This window comes from Bubalus bubalis, chromosome 2, assembly GCF_019923935.1.
Source record: "Bubalus bubalis isolate 160015118507 breed Murrah chromosome 2, NDDB_SH_1, whole genome shotgun sequence".
Taxonomy (NCBI): domain Eukaryota; kingdom Metazoa; phylum Chordata; class Mammalia; order Artiodactyla; family Bovidae; genus Bubalus; species Bubalus bubalis.
The window spans coordinates 177,670,928-177,697,591 of NC_059158.1; the positions used below are offsets into that span (position 1 = coordinate 177,670,928).

General features: G+C 40.3%; 1 protein-coding gene across 2 annotated transcripts in view; it reads right to left on the reverse strand.

The window, feature by feature from the left end:
• Positions 1–7,782: 7,782 nt before the first annotated feature.
• Positions 7,783–26,664, reverse strand: part of FAM76A (family with sequence similarity 76 member A) — a 32,297-nt gene continuing 13,415 nt past the window's right edge. Inside the window, exons 6-9 of one of the 2 annotated variants that reach the window (XM_006049667.3) lie at positions 21,242–21,328; positions 14,129–14,264; positions 11,215–11,316; positions 7,783–10,061 (exon numbers count right to left, since the gene is read on the reverse strand). In XM_006049667.3, coding sequence (XP_006049729.1) covers positions 9,975–10,061; positions 11,215–11,316; positions 14,129–14,264; positions 21,242–21,328 — 412 coding nt within the window. In that variant the 3' untranslated portion in view covers positions 7,783–9,974. The remainder of the gene's footprint in view (positions 10,062–11,214; positions 11,317–14,128; positions 14,265–21,241; positions 21,329–26,664) is intronic. The other variant, XM_006049668.3, reaches the window with a different exon arrangement.

Genomic DNA, 26,664 nt, shown 5'->3' on the forward strand with positions numbered 1-26,664 from the left:
TTGGCAAAGTAATGTCTCTGCTTTTGAATGTGCTATCTAGGCTGGTCGTAACTTTCCTTCCAAGGAGTAAGCGTTTTTAATTTCATGGCTGCAATCACCATGTGCAGTGATTATAGAGCCCCCCAAAAATAAAGCCAGCCACTGTTTCCCCATCTATTTGCCATGAAGTGATGGGGCCAGATGCCATGATCTTAATTTTCTGAATGTTGAGCTTTAAGCCAACTTTTTCACTCTCCTCTTTCACTTTCATCAAGAGGCTTTTTAGTTCCTCTTCATTTTCTGCCATAAGGGTGGTATCATCTGCATATCTGAGGTTACTGATATTTCTCCCGGCAATCTTGATTCCAGCTTGTGCTTCTTCCAGCCCAGTGTTTCTCATTATGTACTCTGCATAGAAGTTAAATAAGCAGGGTGACAATATACAGCCTTGACGTACTCCTTTTCCTATTTGGAACCAGTCTGTTGTTCAATGTCCAGTTCTAACTGTTGCTTCCTGACCTGCAAATAATACTGTACTACATGTTAATTTCCTATTTTTTTAAACAACATAGTATTTCTTTATATTCTCAGAACTGGATTAGAAGTTTCAAGTTTCAAGCCTCATTCAAAAATTTTTTTTAAAAATCACTAAGATAATAAATTTTCTAGACTTTTAGCAGTAATACTAGATACCAAAATACATGAAACTATATCAAAGTTTTGAGTGAATATAAATTAGAAATGTAGTATTTCTATTCATAGTAAGTCAAACAAGTGGAATCAAATGGCAAAAATTCATAAGTTTTCTAAAATATATATATTATACATGACTATTTATATATGTATACATATTATACATACTAGTTATGTGTATATTATACATATGCATACAGAAGTTTTTCTACTATGCTTAATAAAATCTTGAGAAAGAACAATGATAACCAAAAAAGAGGGTCAGGAAGCAACAGTTAGAACTGGACATGGAACAACAGACTGGTTCCAAATAGGAAAAGGAGTATGTCAAGGCTGTATATTGTCACCCTGCTTATTTAACTTCTATGCAAAGTACATCATGAGAAACACTGGGCTGGAAGAAGCACAAGCTGGAATCAAGATTGCCAGGAGAAATATCAATAACCTCAGATATGCAGATGACACCACCCTTATGGCAGAAAGTAAAGAGGAACTAAAAAGCCTCTTGATGAAAGTGAAAGAGGAGAGTGAAAAAGTTGGCTTAAAACTCAACATTCAGAAAACTAATAAGATCATGGCATCTGGCCCCATCACTTCATGGGAAATAGATGGGGAAACAGGGGAAACAGTGTCAGACTTTATTTTGGGGGGCTCTATAATCACTGCAGATGGTGATTGCAGCCATGAAATTAAAAGATGCTTACTCCTTGGAAGGAAAGTTATGACCAACCTAGATAGCATATTCAAAAGCAGAGACATTACTTTTCCAACAAAGGTCCGTCTAGTCAAAGCTATGGTTTTTCCAGTAGTCATGTATGGATGTGAGAGTTGGACTGTGAAAAAAGCTGAGTGCCAAAGAATTGATGCTTTTGAACTGTGGTGTTGGAGAAGACTCTTGAGAGTCCCTTGGACTGCAAGGAGATCCAACCAGTCCATTCTGAGGGAGATCAGTCCTGGGTGTTCATTGGACGGACTGATACTAAAGCTGAAACTTCAATACTTTGGCCCACCTCATGCGAAGAGTTGACCCCTTGGAAAAGACCCTGATGCTGGGAGGGATTGGGGGCAGAAGGAGAAGGGGATGACAGAGGGTGAAATGGCTGGATGGCATCACCGACTCAATGGACATGAGTTTGAGTAAACTCCAGGAGTTGGTGATGGACAGGGAGGCCTGTCGTGCTGCAATTCATGGGGTCGCAAAGAGTCAGACATGACTGAGCAACTGAACTGAACTGAACTAAACCAAAAAAGAGGTGGAGAAATTGGAAAACATAAACTAAATGAAATGGGAGCACTGAATATGAAATAGGAAAAGTGAAGCAACCAGATAAAAGCAAAAGATCATTATATAGTCCAGTTGTTTTTAAACGTGGTTGCTCATTAGAAACACTTCTGGAGCTTTGGAGAAAAAAAAGCAATACCTGGGCATTTTTATTTTTGAAATAATTGCAAGATAATTCTGATATGCATCTGGATTTTAAAAAGTAATTACAGGTTTTTCTATTAAATGGTAGTGTTAATGATGTAGAATTCTATTGTTTTCTGTTGCAGAGCAGCATTTATTTCTACAGGTTCCAAACTGGAGACAACCTAAATGTCCATCAGCAGTCGGATGGATAAATTGTAGTATCACAGAGCATGAAAATTAATGGCCTATACTATGTGAACAACATGGGTGATTTTGTCCAAACATAATGTCTGGCAAAAGAAGCAGACAAAAGTGAGTACATTCTGTATTATCATCCTCTGCTGTCCCCTACTTGTTTTGCCTTCAATCTTTCCCAGCATCAAGGTCTTTTCCAATGAATTGCCTCTCCGCATTAGATGGCCAAAGTATTGGAGCTTCAGCTTCAGCATCAGTCCTTCCAGTGAATATTCAGGGTTGATTTCCTTAAGGATTGACTGATTTGATCTCCTTGAAATCCAAGGGACTGTCAAGAGTCTTCTCCAGCACCACAGTTCAAAAGCACCTGTTCTTTGGTGCTCAGCCTTCTTTTATTGGACCATAAGAAATAGTGAAGGACAGAGAAACCTGGTGTGCTCCAATTCATGGGGTCGCAAATAGTCACATACAACTTAGCGACTGAACAACAACAGCCTTCTTTATGGTCCAACTCTCACATCCATACATGACTACTGGAAAAACCATAACTTTGACTATATGAACATTTGTCAGCAAAGTAATGTCTCTGCTTTCTAATATGCTATTTAGGTTTGTCATAGCTTTCCTCCCAAGGACCAAGTGTCTTTTAATTTTGTGGCTGCAGTCACCATCTGCAGTGATTTTGGAGCCCAAGGAAATAACATCTGTCATAGCTTCCATTTTTTCCCTTTCAATTTGCCTTGAAGTGCTGGGACCAGATGCCACGATCTTAGTTTTTTGTTGAGTTTCAAGCCAGCTTTCTCACTCTCCTCTTTCCTCATCAAGAGGCTCTTTAGTTCCTCTTTACTTTCTGCCATTAAAGTGGTATATCTGCATTTCTGAGGTTGATGATATTTCTCCCAGCAATCTTGATTCCAGTTTGTGATTCTTCCAGTGCAACATTTTGCATGAGGTACTCTGCATATAAGTTAAATAAGCAGGATGACAATATACAACCTTGTCATACTCCTTTCCCAGTTTGGACCAGTCAGTTGTTCCATGTCCTGTTCTAACTTGCTTCTTGATCTGCCTACAGGTTTCTCAAGAGACAGGGAAGGTGATCTGTTACTCTTATCTCTAATAATTTTCCACCGTTTGTTGTGATCCACACAGTCAAAGGCTTTAACACGGTCAATAAACCAGATGTTTTTCTGAAACTCTGTTGCTTTCTACATGATCCAACAAATGTTGGCGATTTGATCACACAACTTCAGGTGTGTATGCGCTAAGCTGTTTCAGTCATGTTCAACTCTTTGTGACCCTATGGACTATAACCCACCAGGCTCCTCTGTGCATGGGATTCTCCAGGCAAGAATACTGGAATGGGTTGCCATGTCCTCCTCCAGGGGATCTTCCCGACCCAGAGATTGAACCTGGATCTCCTGCATTGCAGGTGGGTTCTTTACCCACTGAGTCACCTGGGAAGCCCTCACAGCTTCATACATCCATAAAATCCTTTGATATATACACTAAGAAGGATAAATTTTACTATATATAAATTATATCTTATTAAAGTTAAAAATAGCACTCTAAAGATCAGTGAAATGAAGTTGCACACATGAGGTGGGTAATATGGAGTTGGAAAAAAAAAAGACATATTAATTGTGGTTTTGGTGAACGTTCTGGTGACCTAAAAGTGATCTTGGAACCAAGTAATTTTGGAAACAAAAAACAAGTGAACATACATGTTCATTCTATTTTGTCACTGTTGTTTTCCCTCTCAAGAAACAGAAAATATAGATTCTGTGGGAGTCTTGCATAATAATAACTTATCAAATCTATTGCATACTATGTGTCAAGCACTGTTCTAGAGACTTCTCAGTTCAGTTCAGCTGCCCAGTTGTGTCCGACTCTATGCAACCCCATGGACTGCAGCCCACCAAGCTTCCCTGTCCATCTCCAACTCCCAGAGCTTGCTCAAACTCATGTCCATGAGTTGATGATGCCATCCAACCATCTCATCCTCTGGTGTCTTCTTTTCCTCCTGCCTTTAATCTTCTCCAGCATCGGGGTCTTTTCCAATGAGTCAGTTTTTCGCATCAGGTGGCCAAAATATTGGAATTTCAGCTTCAGCATCAGTCCTTCCAATGAATATTCAGGACTGATTTCTTTTGGGATTGACTGGTTGGATTTCCTTGCAATGCAAGGGACTCTGAAGAGTCTTCTCCAACACCACAGTTCAAAAGTATCAATTCTTCAGCACTCGGCTTTCTTTATGGTTCTACATATATTATTTAATGTATGTAGGATCATACATACACTGTGTAGAAGGAGACTTCCATATACATTGTTTAATCCTCACAGCAACCCTAAGGTAAGTAGAGATAGAACTCAAACACAGACAGTCCAACTTCAGAGCTAACCACAGCCTGACACAATCTCACTTTTCAAGTAGAGTCTTCTTCAATTCCAGTCTGACAAGCACTACCAGGCTAAGTAGTTATTGGTTTCAGTCATAAGTAAGAAATATGAACTCTTTCCCCGCAAAAGGCAACTTTTATTCCTGCCTTCAAAACCCAGAGATTCACATAGCTGTTACTCCGTCTCATAGATCAAAGGTCAATGTAGTAGCCAGCCTCCCAGGTGGAACCCAGTGGTCTGCCTGCTGATGTGAACGCACCTGGGTAGTCTCATTCCACACTGAATAGTGTCAGTGATTTGTCCTCTGTAACCAATAGGGTATTGTGGAAACGTTGAGGTGTGACACTCAGTGATAGGCTATGAGAGCCATCGCAGCTTCTGCCTTGCTCTCTTGAATTTGGTTTGGTTCTAAAATCCATTCCCTATGTGGGAGTTTATACTTTTAAAAATTGCCACCACAGTGGTTTCCATCCCACATGCTCTTCTACTTGGTCACCCTCTCATCAAGAGAAGGGATCTATGTCCCTTCCCCTTGAGTCTGGGTGGACTTCTGCTTTGACTAATAAAAGCTGCAGAAGTGAGGTACTGTGACCTCAGAGGACAGGTCAGAAGATGAAACACAGCTTCAGATTTGTTCATGGGATCACTTGTGTGATGGAGTCTTGAGCCACCATGGAAGAAGTCTGATTACCTAAAGGCTGGGGAAGGCCAAGCTATATATGGAGGGACCCATTACATAGGTGCTTCAGTCAGCATTACTAGACTTTTATCATCTCAGTCCCAGCACTAGATACACAAACAGAGCCTTCAGAGAGATGATTCCAGCTCCAATAAGTGTCCTTCATCTCTTCAATCTGCCCAGCTGAGGACCCAGAACTTAAGCAACAAAGACAAGTCATCCCCATAGTGCCCTGTCCAAATTCTTGATCAACTGGGTCTGTGGGCATATTAAAATGGGTGTTTTAAAAAACTAAATTTTGGGAAGTTCTCTGGTGATCCAGTGGTTAGGACTCACTGCTCTCATTGTCATGGCCCAGGTTCAATCCCTGGTCAGAAAAAAAAAGACCCACTAAATTTTGGGGTAATTTGTTGTGTAGGAATAATAACTGCAACATTCTACAGCTCCTGACAGTTTGGGCTTTCCCAAAAATGCCCCCTCCTCCAAGAATCTGGATGACTGTTAGCTGAGGATAGTTATACTGCCAGTAACATACGGTCTTAAACTGCAAAGGATGGGACCAAAATTCTGCTAAGTTACTTTAAGGTCTTTTGTTGAAGAGCTTCACTTTCACTTTCCTGAAAAACTAGATGATGTCTTTCTCTCTTTATATTCTTCCCCTCTAGTGGTTTTTAAGGCTGAGTAAATGAGTAAATTAAAAAGCAGAGACACCACTTTGCCGACAAAGGCAAGTATAGTCAAAGCTATGGTTTTTCCAGTAGTCAGGTATGGATGTGAGAGTTGGACCATGAAGAAGGCTGAGCGCCAAAGAATTGATGCTTTCGAACAATGGTGCTGGAGAAGATTCTTGAGAGTCCCTTGGACAGCAAGGAGATCAACCCAGTCCATCCTAAAGGAAATCAACCCTGAATATTCATTGGAAGGACTGATGCTGAAGCTGAGGCTCCAATACTTTGGCCACTGACATGAAGAGCCGACTCATTGAAAAAGACCCTGATGCTGGTAAAGACTGAGGGCCAAGAGAAGGGGTGACAGAGGATGAGACAGTTGGTTGGCATCACCAATTCAGTAAACAAGTTTGAGCCAACTCCAGGAGATAGTGAAGGACAGGGAAGCCTAGTGTGCTGCATTCCGTGGGGTCACAAAGAGTCAGACACAACTTAGTATCTAAACAACAAATGGGTAAATTAAGAGAATTCACACAATAAAGATGGTCATAAACACAGTCTACTGTCTTAGCCTGTTTGGACTTCTGTAACAAAATATCACAGACTGGGTAGCTTATTAAACAACAGAAATTTATTTTTCACATTTCTAGTGGCTAGGAAGTCCCAGATCAAGAGGCCAGCTTGGTTGCACTCTAGTGAGGGCCCTCTTCCAGATTCATAGCGGGCACCTTCTGGCTCCGTCCTCAAATGGTAGAAGGGGTAAGGGATATCTTTGACACCTCCATTATGAGGACACTAAGCCCATTCACAAGGGCAGAACCAAAGTATCTCTCAAAGCCCCCACCTTCTAATACTACCATCTCTAGGCATTAAGATCTCAACACATGAATTTGGCAGGGTGCGTGTGTTAGTCACTCAGTCCTGAGTCTTTGCAACACCATGGACTGTAGCCTGCCAGGCTCCTCTGTCCATGGAATTCTCCAGGCAAGAATACTGGAGTGGGTAGCCATTCCCTTCCCCAGAGGATCTTACCCACCCAGGCATCAAACACGGGGCTCCTGCACTGCAAGCAGATTCTTTACCAGCTGAGCCACCGGGAAAGCCCCTGGCAAGGAGGGAGAGCATTAATAAACATTCAGACCATAGCACCTATAAAGCTATCTCTATTTAGAGGAAATACGCTGTCATTGAGCCTACAGAAGAGAATGAGCAGGATGTGACAATGATGTTTGAAAGGCACTTACTGATTTAGAAACCTACTAGCGCCAGGGTTTCAAACCAACACATTCCTGTCCTTGAGATGGCATATCAAAAACATTTCATTCATACCGTATGAAGATTCATCCTGTATTAATTATAAATAATAATGGTAAATATAAAATCAAGGAACAATGGCATTCTATTGTTCTATTAATTTCTATATTCATATTCTATATTCATATATTCTATATTCATTCAATATTCTATTAAATGGGGGCCTCATGAGGAGAGTAAGTTCATCAATTGTCTTCCCTGCTGTATACTCAGTGCCCACCAGTACTTATAAGCAAGCAACTGAATTGAATAAATACAATCACAGAAGAAAGAAATTCGTTTATTCTCTGATGGACATAAAACTCCCTATTAGCACCATTAGGCTTTTAATTGTTTAAAGTCTACAAGCAAGACAAACTGACTCTTTTCTAGGTTGAAGGGGATTATGGGATATGTCTATTGGTGAACCAGCAAGAAATAAATGAAAAAAACAAACAAAGCAATAATTATACTTGAGTCCATATGAATTTTTATTAACACACATTTTTCAAAGTCTGTACAAACCAAAACATTCCTGTGTTTTAAAATGTCCATTATTACAAACATACAAATAAACAAAAGGTGTTACCAAAAGTTAGCTACTCAATTTTATGGTAAAACAGTATCATGATTTTTAAAAACCAAAATTTCAAGACAGAGGTTTCTTCCTTCTCTTTTTGGAACTCGTGGAAAGTTAGAAAATGTATGGATTTGCCTTATATTAAATGCCGAGACCTTAAAAAAAGATTTAGTATAAAACTAAATATGTTTTTACATTGTCACTTCAGGTAACAGAATTTCTCAAGTCTTTAAAATTTAACAAAAAAAAAAAACCATGACTGCAACTTTTTTCACAATCTTTTCCCCATAGTCAATGTAAATGCATCTGAAAAATATTATCTGACAGTTTGTCTTTACCTAAAATTTTCTCATTCAAAAAGTTACAAAACTATTTAGCACTGCCATTTCCCTTGCTTAGAAGAGAAAATTACATCCCCTACCAGAGTGATAAGCAACATGGTCCATTGTTCCTCGTATCTGAAGGAAGCCACTCATGTCCATGTCTCTGTCCAATTAAGTGCATGGCTCCACTCTGAGAATGTTCACCAATCAGAAGCCTCTGCTCCTGGGAAATGCCTAGTAAGTTAAACTTACTGCTGCACTTCTGGTAGTCTGAGGTACAAATGTCATCTGCCCTTATGATTACCTCTAACTCCAGTATCGCCCCCTGTGTTAAAGGATTCCAAAGTAGCTGGTTTTACTGTTTCATGGCACACCACACATCTCTAATTTCTTTCACAAACATCACAGAGGACCTGAGAGTATGGCTAGAAATGCAAATCTATCCTCTGACATGAAAAGTAAATCCATGTGCCTACTGGGTCAAGAAGGGAAAACAGGACACAATTCAGGTTGGGGCCAAGCTGCTTTTGAGAAGCACCTGTTTTCAACACATTTCCATTAAAAGCAGGGAGTGTATAGGCGGCAGTGGGTGAGGAAGAGTGGGGAGACAGTACATACAGGGATATCATTCTTCCAGTCACACTCAGAGTCCATACTTGAGCAGCTCATACTAACTTCCAAAATGCTTTGTAGTCCAAATCTTATCCCATTTTGAATCATTTAAAAAAAAGCTATCTGACAATGGCCCAGTATGACAACTGATATAAGAGCGTTTGTTTTTTTTTTAAAAAGAGGTGGCAGTGTGAGAATTTAAAATCAGTCACATAAAACAATCAAGAAAGGAGAGGGAGAGGGAAGTGTCCAGTACAACCTGGACAACCTTTCTTTCTGTCCTTACTTAGAAAGACAGACTCTCCAAATCTTTGCTACCTCCCTTAAGTATCTTCTTACATGCTCTTCCAAGAAACCCTCCAAAAGGCACTTAACTCCATACTTATATATTGAATTGTTTCACCTTAGCAATCAGTTTTTAAGACTCCAAGGTAACAAGAAAGAAAAGATCTGATTCTTTCACTAAAAGCTAGAGAGTAGTACTTTTTTTTAAAAAAGAAGCATCACTTTTACAAGAAGAACAAGCTAGGCTACCATTATTCCTTTATCAAGAAAAAGTTTCTTTTTTTAAAAAATAAATAAAACTCTGGCTATACATAGTACAAAGTTCATACATAATATACCTGGAAAAAAACCCAAGGGTATACCCTGAAGCAAAAGGTTTATTGGAGAGAAAAAGTCTCTTCCATTGTACCAAGTCTTAAGGTGGCAGTTTTCAAAGTTCAGAGGGTGGCAGTGATATGTAATTAATGCCAAATTGCTTGCTCACGGGTATGGCAGGATGCCATGATGGACAAAAAATAATCATTCTGCACATAACACTGAGCAGTGACCACCACAAAAAGGGAAAAAAAAAAGTAGCAAAAGAGAGACAATAGTACTGAGAGAAGGGCTGCAGGGTAGAGAGGGGAGTGAGAGAGTGAGAGAGAGGAGAGGGGAGCTTGAAACCCCGAACATTCAAGCATGCAGTCATAACACAGCACAAACCAGGTGTTTCCATTCAGCCCAACGCAGTCACACAAAGAAGGATAACTGTAATAATATAGAGATTTCTTAAGGAAGATTGCAATTCCCAGAGAACAGCCAGGTTGCCACCCTAACCGAGGAATCCATTTGCTGTTGCCGGGAGCGTTCTTGTGGTCTCTCATGGAGAGGTTATAGCTCCTGACTTCTCTGACTTCTTGCTCTTGGACAAGGCAGCTGCCTGCTTCAGGAGCTCTCGGTTTTTGGCCTTAAAAAAAAAAAATCAGTGAGCAAAGGAAGTTTTTGCAGGACAGGATGTTTTTCATGCAGATGCTAAGGGAGACAATGTAGAGGTCAGGAAGAGGTGAACAAATTCTAGAGGCAGAAAACAACGGAAAAGCTCTAGGGTTTGGATGAGAGGGAAGAAAAGTATTTGCTGGAAGTTAATCAGTGTACTTGCATCTCCTGGGATCCACTATTACAAACGGATGCTCTATGCAACACAAACAAACCATGGAGTGCCTTAGTGTGCTGGATAAACAGAATTTACAATTTAGACATCTGGAATCACATCTGGTTTATCCAAAAATCAAAGAACACATTTATTAATTCCACTGTTTTTTGAGGTAAAAAGATTGGAACACATCCAAGAGAAAATAATAAAAGTTATCTATAAGGTGATTTAATATGTCAATCGACATGTCAAATCTCTGAGGAAAAAAGAAATCTAAGAGAAGATAAGATCACTTAAAATACCAAGATGGGGAAACAGTGGAAATAGTGTCAGACTTTATTTTTTTGGGCTCCAAAATCACTGCAGATGGTGACTGCAGCCATGAAATTAAAAGATGCTTACTCCTTGGAAGGAAAGTTATGACCAACCTAGATAGCATATTCAAAAGCAGAAACATTACTTTGCCAACAAAGGTCCATCTAGTCAAAGCTATCGTTTTTCCAGTAGTCATGTATGGATGTGAGAGTTGGACTGTGAAGAAAGCTGAGCACCGAAGAATTGATGCTTTTGAACTGTGGTGTTGGAGAAGACTCTTGAGAGTCCCTTGGACTGCAAGGAGATCCAACCAGTCATACTAAAGGAGATCAGTCCTGGGTGTTCTTTGAAAGGAATGATGCTAAAGCTGAAACTCCAGTACTTTGGCCACCTCATGCGAAGAGTTGACTTATTGGAAAACATCCTGATGCTGGGAGGGATTGGGGGCAGGAGAAGGGGATGACAGAGGATGAGATGGCTGGATGGCATCACCGACTCGATGGACGTAAGTTTGAGTGAACTCCGGGAGTTGGTGATGGACAGGGAGGCCTGGCGTGCTGCAATTCATGGGGTCGCAAAGAGTCTGACATGACTGAGCAACTGAACTGAACTGAAATACACCAGAGCTACCATATTAAATAAGCAGAATTACCTGCAATTGTTCTGTGACTTCTTTGTGGGTTTTCTCCATCTGGTTCATTTTGGCTCTCATCTGAGATTCTTGGTATTGAAAATCAGCCTTTAACTCTGTGATCTGAGGGGGGAAAAAAAGGCAGAGTGACCAGAAGAAATTTCTGTGCAATGAAAAATGTTTTGGTACCAGAGAGCTAAATAGTCCCCTAAATTAATGAAACCCAGGGCTCTCCTAAAGAGCCATACCTAAATCAAAGCCAGGGAACTGTGTATCCTATTTTTTTCTAGTGATTTCCTGAAAATTACACAAAATTCTGCATTGGCATGTCTGCTACTGACCACTTGCTAGAAGGTTTTAGATATTTCATGTACTCAATATAGGCAATAATCTTTCGAATTCTCAACTCCAAGTAAATCAATGATTATAACAAATATGACTGACAGTTTGAGAGAAGCCATGAAAATAGCAGCTGCTGTCATTTACTGAATTTTTGCCCTGTTCCAGGAAAACTGATTATATTATTTTATCTAATCCTATGATAACCCTGTGGGATAGTAACATTATTCTTTCCATTTTATAGATGGGAACATCAAGGCTTAGGAAGGATTAAGTAAAGTGGTTAGCAAGTAGCAGAGTCAGAATTCAAACTCCAGGCCTTCTTCTATCGACTACGCTATTCAAGAAGCACAGAGAAGAGGTATTAAATCAGAGAAATGAGGTGTGAGCTAAGTTTTGAGATACAAGTAGCAACTGGTACATGAGGTACGGAAAAGGGCATCCAAGCAAAGGGAACAGTATGGGCACAAGCAGAGTGCAAGATAATGGAGAACTTATTCAGATGACTGATGAGTGTGTCGGGAGATGAGGCCACAGATAGGAAGGCATGATTCGGAAGAGCCTGTGTTCCAGCCAAGGAATGTGATCTTGATCCTGAAAGTTATGGGAAACAACCTACTATTTGTTTTTGCTCCTTTCAAACCCTAACTTTGCGGGAATTCCCTGGAGATCCAGTGGTTAGAACTCGGTGCTGTCACTGCTGTAGGTAAGGGAATTAAGATCTTGCGACTGCAAAGCACTAGAGACGAGTATTCATTTTGTCTCTATTTTGCAAAAATCCTTTCTTTAACTTGCCATTCTGATCTAGTTCATAAAGAAAATATACTTGGGTCTGCTTTCATCTGACAGTCATGTAGTAAACTGAAAAGAATACTGGTCTCTTCCCACGAACTTCCACCTTACTGGCAGAGTAGAAACACAGCTCAGTAGAAAGAACGGGAGGGTCAGAAAGATCTGGGTTCATTCCTTTGTTCTGCCTTTCACCAGCTGTGTGATTTGGATGGGTCATCTACTCTCTTTCGGTCCATTTCCTCATCCGTAAGATGAGGTAGGAATCAGATACAAAGAATGCACATAAAGATTTTAACATTGCAGGACTTTCTTGGTGGCCCAGTAGATGGGAATCTGTCTGCCAATGCAAGGGACACCGATTCAATCCCTGGTCTGGGAAGATTACACATGTCATGGAGCAACTAAGCCCTTCCACCACAGCTTCTGAGCCCACGAGCCATAACTTCTGAGCCTGTGTGCCGCAACTACTGAAGCCCAGCACCTACAGACGTACTCTGCAACAAGAGAAGCCACCAGAATGACAAAAAGCCCACGCACCACAACAAAGACCCAGTGCAACCAAAAATAAGTTAAAAAAATGTTCTAACATAAATGTCTTTGTTAGCACTCATCATAGGATTCTGAACATAGTACAAAACAACATACAGCCTCAGGGAGAAAACAGAGCTAGAGGAAGGAACCCTATGGGGAAAAATATTGAAGGCACTGTTATCTATGAATGATGATAATAATTCCTACCTCAAAGTGATATGGGGATAAATGAGTTAATACATATAAAGCACTTAGAATAGGGATAGGCAGATAGAGGCGTGTTAGTCGCTCCGTCGTGTCTGACTCTTTACGACCCCATGGACTCTTCTGTCCATGGGATTCTCCAGGCAAAAATACTGAAGTGGGTTGCCATTCCCTTCTCCAGGGGATCTTCCCGACACAGGAACCGAACCTCAGTTTCCTGCATAGCAGGCCAAAGCATCCAATAAAAGCTAACTATTATTAGTTATTAGAAGGCAGAAATGAGACATTCTCTAAGAATCTGAAAGTAAGAAATAATAGAATGAATCAGAAAAAGGACATAAAAAAATTCCCCTAAAGAGGGGAATATGATTCTAATAAGACTTCACTGAAGATAATAATGAGCTTAGAGGATAGGTCACTCAGTAAGGGAGTTGTCACCAATGGAAGCAAAGTGATGTAGTGACTATAGGAAGGCCTACTGGAATATTGTCCGGGGACGAGGCAGACTTGGTCTACATATTTTGAGTACTACTGTTCCCTGGACACAGCCATCCCAATAATAGAGGTGGAGACATCGGGTTCCCCTAGACTGAGAGCATTAAAAATTCCAATTATGTAACTACTTCCTCTTGTCCCAACTCCATGCTCACTCAGCACCCTCTGATTACAAGCTCCCTGAACAGCTTATGCTGAGACGAGTAGTACTCTGCTCTATGCCCCACTATGAAATAAGAGGTGGACACTGTGGTTTTACACATCATCTCTGCAAGCTTAGTGAACTTCAGTCCTCCCTTAGAAGTGGAAGCTTCTTCCAAACGAAAGAAAGAAAAATCAACTCTCTATAAACTACTTGACGGAAGGGGATTGACAACGGTAATGCCATGCCACGATCCTGGCAGACAGCAAGCTGCTCCCTAGGACATCCCAACCTTGCCAGTGGATTCTCTCTCTCAGAGCTTCAGTGGTATGTATCCAACAAACATCCATTAAACAGTTAGCATCATGCCCTATACCACATATCTCACCCGCTTGCCTCATTCTGACCTGAGAAGCACTAATTAAGCAGTACCTTCTTCTCTTTCTCTAAAATCATTTGATCCTTTTGATGCAGCATCTTCTTCAGAGTGGCTACTTCCTCCTTCAGTTGGGCAATGATGACAAAGTGGTCAGTGCCTGGTGAGTCCAGAGCCAGATCTGGGGAAAAGCTGAGGGGAAAAATGGAGGGGGAAAATATCAGTTGGATGCACAAACTTTTTTCTACCTGAGGTCACATTACAGGCCACTTGACTGCAACTTCAGGAGCAGGAGCAACCAGTTGAATCCCAGCCATCAAGCACAATACACGTCCAACTTGACAGCATTTGCTAAACTGCACAAGCAAGGTGGCCATCAGATAACTATACCAACCAAAGCCACAACCTGCAGCATTCCTGCAGCATCTCTACTCACATGCATGCTGTGCATGCATGCTAAGTCACTTCAGTCGTGTCCGAGTCTGCAACCCTATGGACTGTAGATTGTCAAGTTCCCATCCATGGGGATTCTCCAGGCAAGACTATCAGTGCGTGTGGCCATGCCCTCCTCCAGGGGATCTTACCAACCCAGGGATCGAACCTGTGTCTCCTATGTCTCCTGCACTAGCAGGTGGGCTCTTTACCACTAGCGCCACCTGGAAAGCCCATCTTTGCTCACATTCGGGACTAAAATAAATGTCACCTCATAAGAGCCAAAGATATTTTGTTTCAGGTTCATTGAGGATCCCTAGTTATTGTGGGTGAGAGTCATAATTTTTTGTGATTAGATAATTTCCCTAGAATCTGGATAAATTGTAATTTCATGCATTTTTCTTTAAAGATCCCCATAGAGATTTTGACTCTTTGTTTTCTACTCCAAAGCCCATGCTGTGGTACATCTGCTGAGAAGCTGCTGCTTTCCACCTCAGGTACAATCTTTTTAAAAAGTGGTAAAAAAAAAAAAAGAAGATGAAATTAACAGGAAAGAAGCCAACTTCCCCTACTACAATTGGCCTGTGCCCTGTCACTTCCAGTATCAAGAACTCTGTGATATTTAGTTAGGAAAGGAACAAAAAGGCGGCAAACTGCAAAGTAATATCACAACCTGGGTCTTCAACAGAGTCCTCCCTGTGATGGTCTCTGAGCACTACATTTTGTCCAAGTGCCAGGTGAACTCTGTTCTTTTAGTCGAGTGTCTTAACCAGGAAAGTTTCAGGGAATTTGTAAGCCCCTGAGATTGTATATGCAATTTTATGTATACATACAATGGTGTGGTTTCTAGGATGGGGATCTGAGGCTCTCCTTAGTCTGGTCAGAGGTGTCTTAGACCCATAGAAGTTAAGAAATCACTGTCAAGAGAGTTAAATCCTACCATTCTCTAGAGACCTACCCAAAGGAAACTCTCTACTTTTCACAGGGCAATCTGTAAAGTAAAACACAAACCAGTTTTTCCTAGAAAACTGCAATACTGATTCCCAACACCCTATATCAATATAGCAACTACCAGATCCCCCTTGCTGTTGGATCTTTCCTACACCTTGAACAACATCTAATAACCATCAATTTTCTACACAGGTAGAAACTCCAAATAACATGGTGAACTGCTGGACAAACCTCCTCATAGTTACCAAGTTAAGTGTTTCTATGTCTAGAATGGGAAGACAGTCCATTGATAAAAATATTCTGCCCTCAGTCTACACGAAGCATATGAGAAGGACGTCAGAGGAACAATGGATCACTGCTTTGCTAACTGATAAATATGCAGAATTACTGGGGTAACAAAAACAACATGTAAAATAATAAAACAAGACATGTAGGAGAAAATATTAAAAGGATCCATCATAGTCTCCACCAGTTTCCAACCTTGCCAAGGGACTGTCTTCCCTCAACCCAACAGAATCTATTTAAACCCATAACCAGAGTGACAAATGCAATGGAGTAATGGGCTAATGTGCTCTACCTGCTTTTTAACTGAAATATAATTGACATACAATATTATGTTAGTTTCATACATAATTTGATATTTGCATATATCGTAATCACTCAGTCTAGTAAACGTCCGCCCATATGAAATTGTTATTGACTACATTCTTTATGTTTTATGTCACATCCCCATGACTTATTGATTATATAACTGGAGGGCTATAGCTCTTAATCTCCTTCACCTGTTTTGCCTATCCCCCCACCCCCAACCTTCTGGCAACTACCTTTTTGTTCTCTGCACCTATGTTGCATTTTGCTTTGTATTTTAGACTCAGATATATGTGAGATCACGCAGTATTGGTCTTTCTCCAACTTATTTCACTTAGCATAATATCCTCTAGGTTCATCCAGGTTGTTGCAAACAACACTATTTTGTTTTTTATGACTGAGTAATATTTCACTGTTTGTGTACACACACACACCCCCACACACGCCATAGCTTTTTTAGCTATTTGTCTATCAACAGTCACTTAGGTTGCTTTCATTATCTTGGCTCTTGTAACTAATGCTACAGTGAACACTGGGATGTATATATCTTTTTGAAATAGTGTTTCTATTTTCTTTAGATAAATAACTAGAAGTGAAATTGCTGGATTATATGGCAATTCTATTTTTTTAGAATTAGTGGGTTGCCTTTTCATCTTATGGATAGTTTCCTTCATTGTGCAAAGGCTTTTGAGTTTGATATAGTCCTTTGTAAAAGCAAAAGTAAATAGGACTACATAGCCTGAGGATACATATCCAAAAAAAATTGCTAAGACCAATGTCAAAGAGCCTATGTTTTCTTCTAGGAATTTAATGCTTTCAGGTCTTAAATTTACATCTTTAGTCTACTTGGAGTTATTTTTGTAAGCAGTGTGAGAAAGTAGTCCAGTTTGATTCTTTCGCATGAAGCTGTCTAGTTTCCCAACACCATTCAGTGAAGGGGCTATCTTTTCCCCACTGTATACTCTTGCCTCCTCTGTTGTAGAGTAATTGCCCATATAAATGTGGATTTGCTTCTGGGCTGTTTATTCTGTTCCATCAGTCTCTGTGTCTGTTTCTGTCTTCTTGTTTTGTTTTTGGCTGAGTCAGGTCTTACTGCGGCACATGGGATCTTTCACTGCGGTGTGCAGGCTCTTCGTTATGGCACGCAGGGTTCTCTAGTTGCAGTGCGTGGGCTCAGTAGCCCAGCAGCATGTGGGATCTTAATTCCTCAACCAGGGATTGAATTCATGTCCCCTGCACTGGAAGGCAGATTTTTAAATACTGCTCCACCAGGGAAGTCCCTAACACCATACTGTTGACTACTGCAGCTTTGTAGTACAGTTTGCAATCAAAAAGCATGACACTTTCAGCTTTGTTCAGTCTCAAGATTGCTTTGAGTCTACCTGCTTCTTGAGGTTGAGCCAAAATCTGCCTGTCAGTCTCATCCATTGGTCCCGGATCTGTCCTCAAAGGCACACAGAGTTAAGTCTACTCTTTCAAGTATATTTTAGAGGGAGAACACAATAAAACGATAAGGAAAGGAAAAGAACGTCTTTTAGAAACAATAAACCACAAGGTGTGCCTGGAGGTCACTCACTGTTCATTGCCCATCAAACATTAAACAAATATGATCAGAAAGTGCATTTCTCAGGGAAGGAAAGCTAGGAATGAACTTGTATTTTCTTCAAATTGAAGGATTTTTGTTATAATTTTGACAAACTATAAAATATTGAGATGGAAGCTGTGAATTTTATAGGACACTAAAAAAGACTAAGGCATTTTCTAAGTACAAAACCATGAGAAAAATGTGTTGTTTTTTTTTTAATTCTATAAAGTAATGGGTTCTCTCTGTATGATACGGAAGGCTAATAAACAAAGAAAAAGAGAAAAAATAAATCAAATATGCCTCAATATTTAAAAAATAAATAAGAGGACTTCCCTGGAAGTCTGGTGGTTAAGATTCTGCACTTCCACTGCAGGGCTCTCGGGTCTGATCCTTGAATAGGAACTAAGATCCCACATGTCATGTGTGTGGCCAAAAAAAAAAAAACCAAAGGAATATGATAGTATATGGTCAATGGAAAACTGTTAGAGAACAATCTTTTGAAGACATGAGAGGATAAAAATGAAAGAAGAGAAGCATAAATTTAAAAGTGGATTGTGATTAAAAACTGAGAGGGGGTCACAATAGATAGTAAAGAAACAAAACTGGTAATATTTACTCCAGAACTGAATTCAAAATAGATATTCAGCAAAAAAATTTTTTGGTTTCCATGACATTTAAAAAAAGGACTGTTCATGGAGAAGGAAATGGCAACCTACTCCAGTATTCTTGCCTGGAAAAGTCCATGGACAGAAGAGCTTGGCAGGCTGCAGTCCATGGGATTACATGACTGAGCATGCATGCATGAGGGTGGAGGGAGATGGGTTGGTAGCAATAAACTGGTAGAACCAAAAAATATAAAGGACAGTACAAAAAACGTCTTGGACCTCCTCAGTGGTCCTATGGTTAAGATTCCATGCTTCCATTGCAGGGGTGTGAGTTTGATCCCTGGTCAGCCAAAAGAGAAAAAAAAAAAAAAATTAAAAAAATGTTTTTAAAGTCTTGTCAGAATGTTCTCCAAGTGAAGGAAAAGCAAGAAAAAAAAGTAAAAAGGGAATAAAAAACATAATTTACCTTGTATATAAACTTTTAAAAGAAATGCAAACAAGTGATAGATTAAGATTACTAATGCAGGAACAAAAAGCCTCTTGATGAAAGTGAAAGAGGAGAGTGAAAAAGTTGGCTTAAAACTCAACATTCAGAAAACGAAGATCATGGCATCTAGTCCCATCACTTCATGGGAAATAGATGGGGAAAGAGTGGAAACAGTGTCAGACTTTATCTTTTTGGGCTCCAAAATCACTGCAGATGGTGACTGCAGCCATGAAATTAAGAGACGCTTACTCCTTGGAAGGAAAGTTATGACCAACCTAGATAGCATATTCAAAAGCAGAGGTATTACTTTGCCAACAAAGGTCCATCTAGTCAAGGCTATGTTTTTCCACTGGTCATGTATGGATGTGAGAGTTGGACTGTGAAGAAAGCTGAGCGCTGAAGATTTGATGCTTTTGAACTGCAGTGTTGGAGAAGACTCTTGAGAGTCCCCTTGGACTGCAAGGAGATCCAACCAGTCCACTCTAAAGGAGATCAGTTCTGGGTGTTCATTGGAAGGACTGATGCTGAGGCTGAAACTCCAATACTTTGGCCACCTCATGTGAAGAGGTGACCCATTGAAAAAGACCCTGATGCTGGGAGGGATTGGGGGCAGGAGGAGAAGGGGGTGACAGAGGATGAGATGGCTGGATGGCATCACCGACCTGATGTACATGAGTTTGGGTGAACTCCGGGAATTGGTGATGGACAGGAGGCCTGGCGTGCTGCAATTCATGGGGTTGCAAAGAGTCAGACACGACTGAGCAACTGAACTGAATTGAATGCAGGAACAGTCAAATGGAACTTGCATATGTACAAAAATAATACGTGGCTGCAGAAAAATTTTTTCCAAATTTCCAAGTTATTAGGTTGCTTTTATAATTACCATGTATATTTAAAGAAAAATTTATTTTTAAAGATCTTTCCCAGAGGACATTATGAAAGATCATGCGTCTAAGTTAAGGATCAGCATCCTAATTGAGGAAAACAATCACTGCTGGTAACCAGATGCAATAAAACACTGAACAGAAAGTTTAAAGTCTTTGGCTTGGTGAAGCCATAGCAATAGTCAGCAAGAACAGTGGCAGTATCTCAAAAACAAAATGACCCCACAGAAGGCAAACTTTAAGGCCTGTTGGTTAAACTAAAGGCTATGAATGAGCTTTTTCCGGGTCATTCAAACACAGCCCACATCATAAACAGCACAAAACAGAAATGATGAATCTAAAGGCTGTGGGTCTTGGCTTAGGCAGGATCTTTATGAAGATAAAGCAGGGCATTCAGAATGGTTCATTCCCTGAAGAACTTTTTACAGGATCATGCATCCTGGCAGATGTGATAAGACAATCAGTGCCACATCCATTTTCTTCAGAATGGTCAAACTAGCTGCTCAGAGAACAAACAGTAACAGTAAAGCTAACCAGAAAGATGGTCTTTATGGTTCCTTTCCCTATATAATTAGAATATCTAAACCAAGCATTTCTAGAAGGATCAATTCAAGAAGTTTGAAGTCAATGATACCAGAAATACAAAGAGAGTCTGCAGAGTCTCAAATCAAGTTAATGAAAAAGCCAACTTCATATATGCTATGTATACCCCTAGATAAACAAAACTCAGCCCCAGTAAGCCTATATGCTGGTCTGCTTCCATATCTACCACCGTCTGGGAGAGAGAATGGAGAATGGGAGTTTTCAGAATGGAGATGATTACAAGGATTTTAGGGATGAGTGTGCCAGGTGGTCTCACTTCAGAATGCCCAGCCTGGAGGAACAGGCCCCAAGACTCTGTTGAGAAGCAGCCCACTACACCAACATGGACGGGGCATCCTGGATATGAGGAGAAAATAGCTCGTAAGCAGAAGCATCACTAAGAAGGAAAGGGGAAAGTGAGGAATAAAAATGCATTCAGAAAGGCTTAAAATGAAACAAAAATATCCAAATGCATCTCCTTCCCTCCTGATTCAGCATCTGCTTTGGGTTATCTCTCTTAATGCTAAGGAAGCATGGATTATCCCTCACAGACTGAACAATACTGCTTTAATTATAAATTGTCAGGAATTCCCTGGTGGTCCAGTGGTTAAGACTGAGCACTTTCACTGCCACAGCCTGGGTTCAATCCCTGGTCGGGGAACTAACGTTCCAAAAGCTGTGCAGTGTGCCCAAAAAAGAAAAATTTCCAATTTGTCTCTGTTTTGCCTCTGCAGACCAACTCCTGCCCTGCCTGGAGAAGGCTATAGGCACAGATCACAATAAAAAGCATGTCTTTGAATTCTTGTGAGAAGTTATTTGTGGACTACAGAAAATTCAACTGCTATTAAATCCAGTTATATGTTCTAGACGAGATTATATTTATAAACTAATAGCAGTATTGTTTATTTATAAGATAAGTGGCTAGTCTAGTATACCTGAGAAGTTCACTGACAACCATAAACTAGCTCCATGACACACCCTAAAACGTATTCCTGTTTCAGGAACTGTGTATGCATTTCAAACAGAAACATGCACACACACTTGAACTGGCTTACCCATCTCCATTGGTTGTGATCGACTCAAACTTGGATTTTTTCTTTGGGATTTCATTTTGAATTGAAGACGTAGAAAGGGTTTTCTGACTTTTAATGGCAAAAAAGAAAAAAGAGAGAGAGAGAAAGAGAGATACACACACTTTAGAAATCAAAGATTAATAAAACATCACAATGAAAGTCCTGTCAAATGGTACCAACATAATATTGTACCTATTCTATGCAAGAGCTAATTATTTTTGATCATCAAAATCCACCCCAGTCTTAATTCCATAGATGCATGGATAGCTCATTGCTATAGTCCTTCCCCAAATTTTTACCTGTGATTAAATATTATCTGCTTTATTAATAACTATGAGAACAAGTCAATAAAACCTTAGTCAGAAGCACAATCCATCTTACAATTTAAAAAGTACTTTCACATTCATTTTTCCCCATGCATCTTATAATACTGTGAGGCATATACAAGGGATTATTTCTATTTTGCAGAAACTGAGGCTCATCAAGGCTAACTTACCTACCCAGGGATATACAGCTAGTTAGTAGTGAAGCTTTACGTATCTGAACACTAAGTCCAGTTCTTCTTCACTCTGTTTCTGTAAATCTTCTAGTATCTAAGAGTCTCATGACAACCCTAAAGATCAGTTTTAGTCTCTAAAACTAGCCTGCAACCCTTTTACTTTGATGGATGTAAAATTGCCAAGCCCAAAGGATTTTTCAGACCTTTTCTTATGGGCCTCTCTTCAATATTTGATACCACTGATCATGCCGTCTCTCCATCACGTCCAACTTTATAACTGACAAATATAATTGTACATTAATCAAAATGTATGAGGTAACAATTTTATATATATATTATAGAATGATTACTACCAAGATCAAGATAATTAATACACCCATCACCTTGCATACCTGATTTTATTTTTTGGCTGTGCCACGTGGCTTGTGGGATCTTAGTTACCCAACCAGGGACTGAACCTGTCCCCCCTGCAGTGGAAGCGCAGTGTCCTAACCACTGGACTGCCAAGGGAATTCCATTTTCTTTTAATGGTGAGCATGCTTGAGATAGCATCACCAACTCAATGGACATAAACTTGGGCAAACTCCGGGAGACAGTGAGAGCCAGGAAGGCCTGGCGTGCTGCAGTTCATGGGATCGCAAAGAGTCAGATATGACTTAGTGACTGAACAACAACATGATCTCCTCTCAGCAACTTTCAAGCATACAGTCACTGAGCTGTACATTAGAACTGAGAACTACTTCTAATAAAGTTTGTACCCTCTAACCTAACCCTCCCCATTTTCCTCTCCTTTTGCACCTGGCAACCACCATTCTATTCTCTATATCTATGAAATCAGTTTTTAAGATTGCACATAAAAACGATACCACATGGTGTGTGTCTTTCTCTCCGCCTCATTTCACTTAGCACATGCCTTCCAGGCTTATCTGTGTTGTAGCAAATAGCAGTATTCCCTTCTTTTTTATGGCTGGATATTCCATTGAATGTATATTCCATATTTTCTTCAACCATTCATCCCTCCAAGGACATTCAGGTTGCTACCATATAATAGGTATTGTGAATAAATGAATAGAAACGCTAATTTCAGTTCCTTCAGATACATACTAAAGTGATTGCTGGGACCTATGATAGTTTTATTTTTAATTTTTTGAGCAAACACCATACTGTTGAGTTCTTTATATATTTTGCATATTAACCCTGATTAGAGATTTGGTTTTCAAATACTCACTCCATCCTTGAGTGCTTCTATAATCTGTTTTCAGTTTCCAGACTAAGTTGTATCAGTCAAGAGTATGGTTTTAACAACTATTATAGTGGGTGGAAATGATGTTCCCCTGATCATCTGCATGAGAATCATCTGAGAGGTTTATAAAACAAAGCAGATTCCTGGATTCCATCCTAGATCCTACCGAATTAAACTCTGGGGTAGGGCCACAGAAATCCACATTTTAAAATTAGCTCTGCTACCACCAACTCTTATATGCTACCAGTGGCTCATGTTCAAACCTCTTCTGAATTATAGCCTAAGCTCCTACTAAATAATAATCTTTTTTAATATCAGATCTTAGTTTCTTGCTACTTCCAGAACATCTTATTTTTGACTGGGCACAGACACAGAGGTCGAAGCTCTCAGAGGATAGCTTCTATTTCTTGACAATCTGTTCCTTGCATTTTTCTTTGGCCTTTTTTTCGTTCTCTTGGCCAAAAGTTTAGCATATTCTGCACCTCTTCCTTATTTTCTTAGTACACTGTTTCTTCAGAGAAATATGCTGACATTTGAGCTGCAGAACACGTGGAAGAAAAAGACGCTGGATTTTGGGTGCTTTGGTCCTAGTTTTCTCATCATCTCTGCTTCAGGGCTTTCTCACAACATGCTGGTGGACATTGTCTTTGCTTCAGTCAGTTCAGTCGCTCAGTCGTGTCCAACTCTTTGTGATCCCATGGACTGCAGGCTTCCCTGTCCATCACCAACTCCCGGAGCCTGCTCAAACTCATGTCCCTCGAGTTGGTGATGCCATCCAACAATCTCATCCTCTGTCATCCCCTTCTCCTCCTGTCTTCAATCTTGCTGAGCATCAGGGTCTTTTCCAGTGAGTCAGTTCTTTGCATCAGGGGCCACAGTATTGGAGTTTCAGCTTCAGCATTAGTCCTTCCAATGAATATTTAGGACTGATTTCCTTTCGGATTGACTGGTTTGATCTCCTTGCAGTCCAAGGGATTCTCAAGAGTCTTCTCCAACATCACAGTTCAAAAGCATCAATTCTTTGGCACTCAGCTTTCTTTATGGTCCAACTCTCACATCTATACATGACTACTAAAAAAACCATAGGTTTGACTAGACGGACCTTTGTTGGCAAAGTAATGTCTCTGCTTTTTAATATGCTGTCTAGGTTGGTCATAGCTTTTCTTCCAAGGAGGAAGCATCTTTTAATTTCATGGCTTCAGTCACCATCTGCAATGATTTTGGAGCCCAAGAAAATAAAGTCTGTCACTGTTTCCCCATCTATTTGCCATGAAATGATGGGACTGGATGCCATGATCTTCGTTTTTTGAATGTTGAGTTTTAAGCCAGCTTTTTCACTCTCCTCTTTCACTTTCATCAAGAGGCTCCTCAGTTCCTCTTCACTTTCTGCCATAAGGTGGTGTCATTTGCATATCTGAGGTTATTGATATTTCTCCCAGCAGTTTAGATTCCAGCTTGTGCTTCATCCAGCCTGGCATTTCGCATGATGTACTCTGCATATAAGATAAATAGGCAGGGCGACAATATACAGCCTTGACATACTCCTTTCCCAATTTGGAACCAGTCCGTTGTTCCATGTCCATACGGTTTTAACTGTTGCTTCTTGATCTGCATACAGATTTTTCAGGAGGCAGGTAGGGTGGTCTGGTATTCCCATCTCCCTAAGAATTTTCCAGTTTGTTGTGATGCACACAAAGGTTTTGGCATAGTTAATCAAGCAGAAGTAGATGTTTTTCTGGAACTCTCTTGCTTTTTCAACAGATAATCCAACAGATGTTGGCAATTTGATCTCTGGTTCCTCTGCCTTTTCTAAATCCAGCCTGAACATCTGGAAATTCTCAGTTCACATACTGTTGAAGCCTCGCTTGGAGAATTCTGAGCATTACTTTGCTAGTGTGAATGCACTGGTCATAGCAAACACCCTCTTCCAACAACACAAGAGATGACTCTACACATAGATGTCACCAGATGGTCAATACTGAAATCAGATTGATTATATTCTTTGCAGCTGAAGATGGAGAAACTCTATTCAGTCAACAAGAATAAGACCAGGAACTGACTGTGGCTCAGATCATGAACTCCTTACTGGAAACTTCAGACTTATATTGAAGAAACTAGGGAAAAACACTATACCATTCAGGTATGACCTAAATCAAATCCCTTACGATTATACAGTAGAAGTGACAAATAGATTCAAGGGATTAGATCTGATAAGAGTGCCTGAAGAACTATGGACAGAGGTTTATGACATTGTACAGGAGGCAGTAATCAAGATCTTTACTTCAGAGATTATAAAGTTTGCAGACTCTAGCTCTTGGGCCCCAGGTGGAGTCCCAGTAGTACCAGTAAATCTAGAAATATCCTCCTCTCCCTTTTTGACAATGACCAAATTGAGGACACTCAGATTGGCATTCACAATGCAACCTATACAGATTTGCTCTTTCCTTCTCCGGTTTTCCTTGGCCTGTAACAGGAATACTCTTTAACTCAGTAGGTGGACACTGCCATGGGTCGCCACCCTGCTTCATGGTCCTTTGCCTGTCATTCCCACCACTGATTCGAACACATAATCCTCCATTCTTTACCTGGCATGTCAGCAGCAACTTCCACAGCCACGAACTTCTCACAGACGGTACAAAGTCTGCGTTCACTGTCCACTGCAGTGAGTTTCTGGCAGCCAGTGGCTGCAAAAGAGATGTTCTGCTTCACCTTGGAGCAGCCGATGGCCTCAAAGGTGCCACAAAACAGAGCTAACTAGTTCTTGACACTTCAAACTCAACTTTCCAAAACTGAACTTTTTCCCCCTTCTGACAGTCTCTCAGATAAGGATTCACTCACTCATCCCAGTAAGAAACCTGAGAATTATCCTTTATTCACCCAGCTCCTGCCCATCTACCTGTTCATCAGATTATCTAATTTACACATAATTCTCCTTCTGAAATGTCTTCCTGAATCTACCTCTTCGATCTTTAGTGCCACTACCTGAGGTTCTCTATTAACATCTCTTTCTGGACTCTTACCAAAAAAGCTTCTTAACTAGCCCCCAGCCTCTTTTCCTCCAGGGTATTCTTCACAATAGTCTGGGTTAATCTTTTTTTTTAAGGTAGATTTGGTCCCTCCCCAACACAGGTCCTTTCAGTGGCTCCCTATTAAAATTACTAACATCAAGATCATGTTACTTACCAGGTCTGCTGGATTCCTTTCCATCCCATTTTCTGCTCCCAATCATAAGCTCCAGCAAAATAAAAGGATCTGCTGTTCCTAAGTTCCATGGGGTCTCATGCCCTCCATGTCTTTGCAGTTGCTATTTCCTCCGCCCATTCCTTATCTGACCATTCTGACTTATCCTAAGATCTAGCTCCAATGTCAGCTCCTCTCTGATCTTTCATTGCTTGACCTCCCCAGGCAGTTAATTACCACGGCCTCTTATGCCTATATCTTGACATGCTTTCACTGTGACACCCTCAGATTATCCTGCAATAATTTGATTACAGGTCTGTCTTCCCTACCAGGCTGCATACCTCTTAGAACACAGAGTGATTCTTTTTACTCATCTCTGCATTCCTTGCAGAGAATCTGGTCCATTAAAGTAACTAACAATGAACAAACAAAATCATAAAGGTAATGATAACAATGCATAACCATCATGTACTGAAGCTTCCT